Below are 10762 nucleotides of genomic sequence, written 5' to 3'. Positions count from 1 at the left end.
CTGGATATAGGGATGGGTGGACCCTTTGTGGTTAAGTCAAACATGGGGTCAAGTTTAGGAAACACTGGAGGGAGAGGGCGAAGACAATGCCTCCCTAACCTGCCTCCTCCCATTTTCACCTTGGGAGGAAACTCTCCTGAATCCAGAAAGATCAGAAGGTTCTGAGGGTACGATTTCAGTCTCAGGAGATGGACCCTGTCTCTCTAGGACCTAGTCCCTAAAAAGCAGTGGATGGAAGTCTCCAGGCTGCCTCGTGGATGGGGGCCAGAAGCCATGAAAATATAAAGCGTGATCTGGAAACTCAGGTTGAACTCCAGCGTGCTTTAGTGGGGGTGATTTTTTAAAATGTGTTATATGAGAGTCATTTCTTCAATGCTGGGCAGCCAATCTGCTGTACAAAGGGTTCCCCGGATACAGAAGTTACACTCCAGCATGTAGTGTTTAGGACACTCTGGTTTGTCTATCAGCTCCGTGCTGATCTGAATTGAAGAAGCTGCACCTTTTTTTTTTTTTTTTTTTGGGGGGAGTCTCGTTCTGTCGCCCAGGCTGGAGTGCAATGGCGTGATCTCAGCTCAGTGCAACCTCCGCTTCCTGAGTTCAAGCGATTCTCCTGCCTCAGCCTCCCAAGTAGCTGGGACTACAGGCGTATGCCACCACGCTCCGCTCATTTTTTTTTTTTTTTGTATTTTTAGTAGAGATGTGGTTTCACCATATTGGCCAGGCTGGTCACGAACTCCTGACCTTAAGTAATCCGCCTGCCTCAGCCTCTGAAAGTGCTGGGATTACAGGCGTGAGCCACCGCACCCAGCCACAATATTTTTTTTAGACGTTGTTCTTCAAACAAATGACTTCCTGCAATTTGGGAGATGATTTTTTAGAACAATTTTATTGAGATATCATTGATGAATAAAGTGCCTATACGGAAGAAGTAGAACTTGATGTTTTCATAGGGTATATTGTGGAATGATTACTATATTCCAGTTCATTAACATACCTATCACCTCAACACAGTTACCATCTTTGTGTGGGGGGTGAGAAGATGAAATTTAAGATCTATCCTCTTAGAAAATTTCACACATAACAATATAGTATTTTTAAACAGTCATTCCTAAACTGTACATTAGATCTCCAGAAATTATTAATCTTGCATACATTACTCTTTGTACCCTTTGACCAACTTTCTCCCATTTCTTTCCCCTACTGCCCCTGGCAACCACCATCCATCCCACTCTGATTCTATGAGTGTGACTATTTTGCATTCTATACATAAGTAAGATCATTCAGTATTTTTCCTTTTAAAAAATAAATTTTGCTGAATGGAGGTTCCCCAAACAGGGAAACACTTACGTTAAAACAATTCAATTATTGATTCCTTGGCTAACAACTAGACTGAACTACTGATCTGACTTGGAGCTGAAGTGCCCTGGAAAACATATTTTAAAAATTTTCAGTCTTTTCTTCCCTTGTAGGGTGCTTTAAATTAAGATTTTAAAATGTTGAATATTACAGGTCAAATGCAATTTTATATAACTAAACTGAAGCAGAAGACAGTGCTAAGGTGAAGAGCTAAGGATTTGCATAGTAAAACAGGAACAAGGCAGTTATAATTTAATTTTTAAAACTCATTTAAATTTGCAGTGCTTTAAATGAGTATTACTTATTCGTTTAAATCAACTTTGCTCATTACTACTTAGTCATCAACAGAGTTTAGGAGACCATAAAAATGCTCTTTCTGTTAGAAAATACAACAAAAATATAATTTTTAACAGTTTGACTTTCAAACTATTCTCTGTAGTAACTCACATCTGCAATACATCTGTTTTGAGAATCTTGAAATGTGAACCCTGAGGGTTCTATGAAGCATTTTTAAACTTTCAGTTTTACCCATTTTTGACTCTTTCTAAGCGTATTTAAACAACTCTTCTTTATTATTTTATTTATTTTTTTAGACAGGGTCTCACTCCGTCACCCAGGCTGGAGTGCAGTGTTGTAATCTCAGCTCACTGCAGCCTCCACCTCCCATGCTCACGGGATCCTCCCATCTCAGCCTCTCAAGTTGCTGGGACCACCGACATGCGCTACCACATCTGGCTAACATTTTTTGTTTTGTTTTGTATTTTTAGTAGAGACAGGAGTTTCACTATGTTACCCAGGTCGTTCTTGAACTCCTGAGCTCAAATGATCCACCCAACTCAGCCTCTCAAAGTGCTGGGATTATAGGTGTGAGCCACCAAGCCTGGCCTAAACCATTATTGTTCGAATTTAAAAACTCATTCACACAAGTACATGTTTATAATTTTAAAAGAAAATGGACAGAATCCTAAAACACAAACATCCAAAATTAACATGTATCTTTCCATCAGTATAGAACAGTTCATTCCTTTTTCACACAAAATCAGTTATGTGATTGGTGCATTAACTCCAATCTCCATGTTGCTTCCAAACATCCTGCTCACCGGTACACCAGGGGTTGGAAAAACCACACTAGGCAAAGAACTTGCGTCAAAATCAGGACTGAAATACATTAATGTGGGTGATTTAGCTCGAGAAGGTAAGGGACACTTTGGTGTTAGATTTGTTTTGTTTTTTTTTTTAAAGTCTGATAAGGGGAGTGTTAGTGCTAGGTATTGTCATAGGGTACAAAAAACAGAGATTGCCATTAAAGAATATATACTCTGTTAGGGAATCCACAGAAATATTAAGTGTCTAATGCTATGTCCTGGTTATTTTGACCATTTTCCCTTCCACCTTGAAAATGGCTGGCAATTCTTGTGAATAGTTGGGAAGGCTCCTATAAAGAGACTGGATTTCGGATAGGTAGAATGTGAATAAGGAGAATGTTTTTAAGTTGAGCAAACAAAGGTTTGGTACTGCTAAACATATGTATGAGCACAGTGAGTATATTGGTCTCACTGGAAAGAGACTGTTTTGAGCTCAGGTGTAGGACATGACTATGCTACGGTATCTTAGATTAGTGTGAGATTTGCATGCAACTGCATATATTCTAAGATGATCATTGTTTTTATTTATTTTACCCTGTTTTCCCCTAATCTTTTATCGCTCCCTTATTTGTGTCTTCATCTTTTTATAGTCGACAATGATTTGTACATGGTAGGAACTCAATAAATTAAAGCGACCTTAAGTATACCTCATTAAAATTAAGAAAACATATGGTTTAAATTTAAAAAATTTTTTTACAGTTTAACATAAATTTAAAATTTTTTTAAGCTCCTGACAGTTGCTACTAAAGTAACTATTTCACATTGATCTAATGTACATATTTTTTTCAAATGACCTAAAGTCTGATCATCGGATATCATGGAGTCTGGCAAGATGGCTTCTCCCAAGAGCATGCCGAAAGATGCAAAGATGATGGCACAAATCCTGAAGGATATGGGGATTACAGAATATGAGCCAAGAGTTATAAATCAGACGTTGGAGTTTGCCTTCCGATATGTGACCACAATTCTAGATGATGCAAAAATGTATTCAAGCCATGCTAAGAAAGCTGCTGTTGATGCAGATGATGTGCAATTGGCAATCCAGTGCCGCGCTGATCAGTCTTTTACCTCTCCTCCCCCAAGAGATTTTTTATTAGATATTGCAAGGCAAAGAAATCAAACCCCTTTGCCATTGATCAAGCCATATTCAGGTCCTAGGTTGCCACCTGATAGATATTGCTTAACAGCTCCAAACTATAGGCTGAAATCTTTACAGAAAAAGGCATCAACTTCTGCGGGAAGAATAACAGTCCCGCGGTTAAGTGTTGGTTCAGTTACTAGCAGACCAAGTACTCCCACACTAGGCACACCAACCCCACAGACCATGTCTGTTTCAACTAAAGTAGGGACTCCCATGTCCCTCACAGGTCAAAGGTTTACAGTACAGATGCCTACTTCTCAGTCTCCAGCTGTAAAAGCTTCAATTCCTGCAACCTCGGCAATTCAGAATGTTCTGATTAATCCATCATTAATCGGGTCCAAAAACATTCTTATTACCACTAATATGGTATCATCACAAAATACTGCCAATAATCATCAAATGCATTGAAAAGAAAACGTGAAGATGATGATGATGATGATGTTGATGATGACGATGATAATTTGTAATCTAGCGTTGCTGAATGTAACATGTATACTTGGTCTTGAATTCATTGTACTGATATTAAACATGCATGCTGGATGTTTTCAAGTTGTGTTTTAGAAAACTTTCATAATAATTAATGAGTGAACACAGTTATCATACTTTTCAATTGAAATGAAGGTTTTTCATCAGCCTTAAAAGTGTAAGAAAAATAAAGTTGTCATTCATTCGAAAAAAAAAAAACAAAACTCCAACCTCCATGTTTATACAGAATGCTCCATTTGTGAAACCTCTCTGAAAAGAATAAAAAATTCAGATGATTAATTCACTTACACTTAGAAACTAAGTCAGTATACCACAAATATATATTGTGATCAGTTATAATACAATATTTCTTGGCCTAGGATTTCAATTAAACAACAGAAAAAAATGAATAAATACTACAGCTAATACCCTGAAAAAATGCAAAAATTCAAAAGTTTAGCTTGCCAGCTAAAGCACTTCCTTTTGCTTTTTTTTTTTTTTTTTTTTTTTTTTTTGAGATGGAGCCTCACTCTTGTCAAGTGCAGTGGTGCAAACTCGGCTCACTGCAACCTCCGCCTCCGGGGTTCAAGTGATTCTCCTGCTGCAGCCTCCCAAGTAGCTGGGACTACAGGCGCATGCCACCACTCCCAGCTAATTTTTTATTTTTAGTAGAGATGGGGTTTCACCATGTTGGCCAGGATGATCCCGCCTCGGCCTCCCAAAGTGCTGGGAAGCGTGAGCCACCACGCCCGGCTTGCATTTTTTTTTTCTACTTGGCAGCAAATGCTGATGGAATTCAGTGCTGACTACTTAAAGTCGGTTCACATCACACATTTAATCAGGGTAATAAGAACATAGCACGCCCACTGTAGAGTTACATTAAGACATAAAAACTCTTTGCTTGAAAGTAATGACTGCACTGCACATGGGACATCTGTCAACTGCTTCAGCACATTGTTTACAAGTGACCAGATGTCCACAAGGAATAAAAATGACAGCGATTTGTCTGTCCATGCAGATTTTACAAAGCTTCTCTTCTTGCAGACGCCTTGGCGGCTCTTTAGGGCTGATGTCTCTCTGCAATGAAGTCTGATTCGATTCATTTTCTGTGGTGTCTTTCTGAGCGCTCACCAGATCTGCAACAAGAACCTCAAGCGTTTTATAGTTGCTCCCAGATGTTTGAATTTTTTCCTCCATTATTTTCTTAATGTCCTTGAAACTGAATCCCATTTGTATAGTTTTTGTTGTTGTTGTTGTTGTTTTTTTTTTTGACTCTCGCTCTGTCTCCCAGGCTGGAGTGCAGTGGCGCGATCTCGGCTCACTGCAAGCTCCGCCTCCCGGGTTCAAGCCATTCTCCTGCCTCAGCTTCCCCAGTGGCTGGGACTACAGGCGCCCGCCACCACGCCCGGCTAACTTTTTATATTTTTAGTACAGACGGGGTTTCACCGTGGTCTCGATCTCCTGACCTCGTGGTCCGCCCGCCTCGGCCTCCCAAAGTGCTGGGATTACAAGCGTGAGCCACCGCGCCCGGCCCCCATTTGTATAGCTTCTTGTAGCATAGGATTAGGGAAGACGGTATCACTGATTCTTTTAGTTAGTGATGGTGTTTTCTTGGTAGTTTTTACCAGAGCTCCCTCAAGTGAACGGGTTAAATGAATGTTGTTTATATATTCATGTCCCTTCTCTTCTAGCAGATATTTGCAACCTGGATACCATTTAGCATGTTGTTCCCAAGGGTCTTCCTTCGGCTTCCAATTGGCTAGCCCTCCTCCACAGTGAAAGCACTGTACTTTATCCTCTTGACCTATAGCATAAAATCCAGCTCTTGCAAGCTGCTCTTTGATAACGGAGTACATCCATGTCCCAAAAGTAATGAGCCGGGCTTCATAACCTGTCATGGATGGACTCCTTGGAGAATTTGTTGAATTTGAGAAATTACTATCAGAATTCACAACATCAGATTCACCTCGAATATTAACGCTGCGGCCCAAAATAAAGAAGCAATTAGGAAAATGTCTCTTGTGTTCTGACCAGGCACAATCGCCAGGTTCCCAGTTTTTCAGTTTCCCGCCACAACAGAAGCACTGCACTTGGTCATCGGTGCCTGTGCAGCACAGCCCAGCACTGGCCAGCTGTCTCGGGGTCAAGTGGGCAGAGGCTGGCCAGCTGTGAAACGACTTTAATCTAGCTTCTTCATTGCATGGCAGGGCTCCTCGGGCGTGTGGAGTCTGATCTATCCACCACCTGTCCACTTCTCAAAAGCCGGTCTGCACGAGTCTCAGAGGGCCTGTCTAAATCACAATGCTTTTCCTCTCCCAGATGGTTTTCAACTTGGTATTGACCATTTGGGACACCAGGATTTGCAGGTTTGGTGGCACTGTTTTCAAAATAAAAGCGGCGGATAAACCTGCAGTTCGGCGCTGCTTTCTTGTGTCTGTCAACTGCTGAGCCTCCACGGTGCCACCTGTCTACAGCTTCAGGGCAGCTAATGCCCCTCAGGGCGTCTCCTCCATCGCGCAGATGCCCAGGCAGGCCCACCACCTGCAAAGCCAGCAAACGTTTTTGATCTATTAATCTCTTCTACTAATTCTTCATCCTCATTGATGTCTGCAGACACATACGTTTTAGAGCCTTCGAAACTGTTCAAAGGTATCTTCTCTTGAATATAGGACTTGTCCACCGTCTCGCGCCAGGATAGCGGCTCCAACCGCCCAGGCGATCGGCCTTGTCCCAACGGGAGGGTCCCGCGGAGGGGCGGCCCGAGCCCCCTACCATTGGAAATGCCAAACCCTGCCCTGGGCCGGGCCCAGCCACCCCGGCTGACAACTTACGATTAGCACCGCGCCCTCTGGGGAGCCGCCAAGGTGCAGCCACTTCCCAGAGCTCCGAAGGCTCAGCAAGAAAAGAGGAAGCCACGAACGCTCCCAGCCTCCAGCTGCAAACCTCGCGGTGGGGCTGCGCTTGCGCAGTGAGCACCTCGTGCCCCACGCCCGTGTCTCGTTCTTTTCTGTGTTTATTTCACTTTGCATAATTTTAGCATAATATCATCCAGCTCCATCTATGTTGTTGCAAGTGGCATTTTTTTTTAAAAGCTGAGTATTAGTACACTGTGTTTTATACACATGCACGCACACACGTGTGTAGGTTGCCTGGCACTATATGTATATATAGTGTGTGTGTTGTATGTGTATCTCACAGAGTCTTTATCCATTTATCTGTTCAAGCACATTGAGGTTATTTCTATATCTTGGTTATTCTGTATAATGCTCCAATAAACATGGGAATTCAAGATATATTTTGGGGATTGTGTTTTAAATTCCTTTGGAGATTTTATATATGTGTGTGTGTACAAATATATATTTTTATATAAATATAATTATATAAATTATAAAATTATATAAATTATACCAAATGTTATAAAAATATATTTTTATAAATATATATTAAATAAATATATATATTATATACATATATTTTTGGGGGGGACAGAGTCTCGCTCTGTCACCCAGGCTGGAGTGCAGTGGCACGATCTCGGCTCACTGCAACCGCCGCCTCCTGGGTTCAAGGAATTCTGCCTCAGCCTCACCAGTAGCTGGGATTACAGGTGCCTGCCACCACTCCCAGCTAATTTTTGTATTTTGGGTAGAGATGGGGGTTTCTCCATGCTGGCTAGGCTGGTCTCGAACTCCTGACCTCAAGTGATCTGCCCACCTCGGTCTCCCAAAGTGCTAGAATTACAGGTGTGAACCACCGCCCCCTGCCGCCTTTGGATATTTATCCAGACATGGGATTGTTGGATGAAATGGCAATTCTATTTGTATGTTTTTTGAGCTACCTCCTGGTAGTTTCCACAATGGCTGCACCAATTTACATTCCCATAACAATGTGTGAGGATTTCCTTCTCCTACATCCGCACCCGACACTTATCTTTGTCTTTCTGATAATAGCCGTCCTATCAAGTGTGAAGTGGTAGCTCATTATAGTTCTATTTTACATTTTTCTGATATTAGAGATGCTGTCTCTTTTTCATATGTCTGTTGACTATTTGGATTTCTTCTTGTGAGACGTGTCTATTTAGGTCCTTTGCCCATTTTTGGACACGTTATTCATGTTTTTGGTATCTAGTTGTATGAGTTCCTTATGTATTTTGGATATATGTGTGTGTCTGTGTATGTGTGTGTATACATATAGATAGATAATATTTTTTTCAGTTGTATTGCTTTTCTTTTTCTTATTGATTTGAGTACACTATACATGCTGGAAACAAGTAATTCCTTGGTTTTTGTTCTATCTTTCTTATCTTTTTATTAATATCAGCTCTTAAATTTTTTATAAACTGAATTGTCATTTCTCCTTTTATACTTCACATCAATGCTTTTCGGGCTGTGTGAGAAATCACTTTGTTCTCCTTTGATCTATTCTATAAATTTCATTACTCATCTTTGCAATTTAAATCAGATATCCATTCAGAATTAAGTTGTTGCATTGCAGTAACAATTGATATTATGTTCAGTTAAGCCTCATGACTTTTACCGGATGGAAACCAAAATGTTGCGTTATGGTTTCTACTCTTTCTCTCATCACCACTGGAGCTCACATTTCTGTGAAGCCTTGTGGTCATTCTCTCCCTTCTTCCTGCCTACTGGACATGTTAGCAATCCCACAGCACTACAAAACAAAGCTTTGTGTCCAGAATCTTTAATGGGCTTTTTTTCTCAAAGTATCAATTATTTTCATATATATATGTATATATTTATTTTTGAGACAAAGTTTTGCTCTTGTTGTCCAGGCTGGAGTGCAATGGTGAGATCTCGGCTCACCACAACCTCCCCACCCCCCCCCCGAGGTTCAAGCAATTCTCCTGCTTATTCATTTTACAAGTAAAATAAAATAAAACAAAATAATCCCACCTACTCTCATGAATAGCTGGGATTACAGGCATGTGCCAGGATGCCTGGCTAATTATGTGTTTTTAGTAGAGATGTGGTTTCTCCATGTTGGTCAGGCTGGTCTCGAACTCCTGATCTCAGGTGATCCACCTGCCTTGGCTTCCCAAAGTGCTGGGATTACAGGCATGAGCCACTGCGTCTGGCCTATTTTCATGTTCTAAAGGGCAAAGTCCACTGTGTTTAGAGGTATTTTCCCCATGCATTCCTTATGTTTCCTACATCTTTTATCAGCTTCCGTTCCAGACTCTCTAAAGATTTTGGTGTAAAAAATAGCCTTGAAAGATGGTGGTACTGTCTTCATAGGCGTTACAAGATAGATACATTATTTGAACAATATAACAAAGATGATGCCTTCCCTGAGGCAAAACTTAGGAAGATTTTCTTGCGATCCACTTTAAAATAGTGGGGGCAGGGTGGGGTGGCTCAGGGCTGTAATCCCAGCACTTTGGAAGGCTGAGGTGTGTGGATGACTTGAGGCCAGGCGTTTGAGACCAGCCTGGCCAATATGGTGAAACCCCATCTCTACCAAAAATACAAAATTAGCCGGGTACGATGGCACCGACCTGGAATCCCAACTACTTGGGAGGCTGAGGCCGGAGAATCCCTTGAGCCTGGGAGGAGAAGGCTGCAGTGAGTTGAGGTGGCACCACTGTACTCCAGCCTGGGCAACAGAGCAAGACTCTGTTGCAAAAAATAAACAAAATAAAATAAAATAATGGTCCAGGCACGATGGCTCGCGCCTGTAATCCCAGCACTTTGGGAGGCCGAGGCGGGCGGATCACAAGGTTAGGAGATCGAGACCATCCTGGCTAATGCAGTGAAACCCTGTCTCTAGTGATAAGCAGAAAAGAGGGTTGAGGAAGGGGCTTTACTGGCCCAACCGGAAACAAACTAAGATCCCAGGACTTAAGGATCCAGGAAGGATTTAAACAAGCAACTGAATGTGCTTTGCTTACTGTTCATTCTTTTCCTGGCAGAACAGTGAAGATTCAAGGGTGACCAAATTGACAGAGAGCTCTGGGTGACTTGAAAGCATTCTAGCTTCCGTATTTGAGCCTTAAGCAGCCAGCAGGTAGGTGGCACTGGGAGGGTTGAGCTTTGCTGCTGCCTTCCTTACCAGGCAGACACTCTCCTGCTCTGTGCCCGAGTTTCTTCCTCTGTCCCTATTCCGACTTCATCAACATTATGGAAGAAACTAAATATTCTTGGAATTTGTTGTAAGTGGGGAACTCAAACTTCCACAGCTCTGCTGGATACGCATGCCCCTGTTTCCATCCTGGCCTCTGTGACACAATGCAGGGAGGGTGGGCTAGGTGTGGGGGAGGCTGAAAGTCCCCGGGGATAAGCATGGGTCATGGGTGCAAGTGTGGGCAGAAAAAGAAAGGCTCCGTATCTGGCCCTCCCTGGTTGCTGAAAGTACAAGCAGAAGGATGAAGCTTCACAGAACTTAGGGTGAAGAAACAAAAGATGAAACCTCCCTCTACCCTGGCAGCCCCCATGCTCGCCCCATCTACACCCCTGCATTTCCCACAGGCTGCCTGGGATCCTGTGGTGCAGCCCGCTAGACTGTAATTTCTCTATTAGGGAAACTGTTTGTACAGCAAATTGGGAGGCCGGAGTTGAAGAGATGGCTCTCACGTAACGTATATTTAAAAATTACCTTACTCAAGCACGCTGGAGGAGTTCAACCTGAGTTTCCAGATCAC

The 10762-nt window shown here is 42.2% G+C and overlaps 2 protein-coding genes across 2 annotated transcripts in view; one reads left to right on the top strand and one right to left on the bottom strand.

Moving 5' to 3' along the window:
* Window positions 1–2449: 2449 nt before the first annotated feature.
* LOC116479164 (transcription initiation factor TFIID subunit 9-like) lies at window positions 2450–4050 on the top strand. Its single transcript, XM_032171053.2, has 2 exons — window positions 2450–2551; window positions 3302–4050. The coding sequence occupies exon 2, from the start codon at window positions 3319–3321 to the stop codon at window positions 4048–4050; it is 732 nt and encodes a 243-aa protein (XP_032026944.1). The 5' UTR covers window positions 2450–2551; window positions 3302–3318.
* An 812-nt stretch (window positions 4051–4862) lies between these two features.
* The window catches only part of LOC116479588 (E3 ubiquitin-protein ligase XIAP-like), a 6721-nt gene continuing 821 nt past the window's right edge, over window positions 4863–10762 (bottom strand). The window contains 4 exon segments of the mRNA XM_032171617.3: window positions 4863–5326; window positions 5635–6306; window positions 6308–6625; window positions 6627–6875. Of these exon segments, the coding sequence (XP_032027508.1) occupies window positions 4987–5326; window positions 5635–6306; window positions 6308–6625; window positions 6627–6875 (1579 nt within the window). The 3' untranslated portion in view covers window positions 4863–4986.

This window comes from Hylobates moloch, unplaced genomic scaffold (assembly GCF_009828535.3).
Source record: "Hylobates moloch isolate HMO894 unplaced genomic scaffold, HMol_V3 SCAFFOLD_12, whole genome shotgun sequence".
Taxonomy (NCBI): Eukaryota; Metazoa; Chordata; class Mammalia; order Primates; family Hylobatidae; genus Hylobates; species Hylobates moloch.
Note: the sequence above shows the minus strand (reverse complement) of the source record. Positions and strands in the feature narration are given on the sequence as shown.

Excerpts from the sequence above, each read along its gene's own strand:
- LOC116479164 (XM_032171053.2), top strand. The coding sequence starts at position 3,319 with ATGGAGTCTGGCAAGATGGCTTCTCCCAAGAGCATGCCGAAAGATGCA.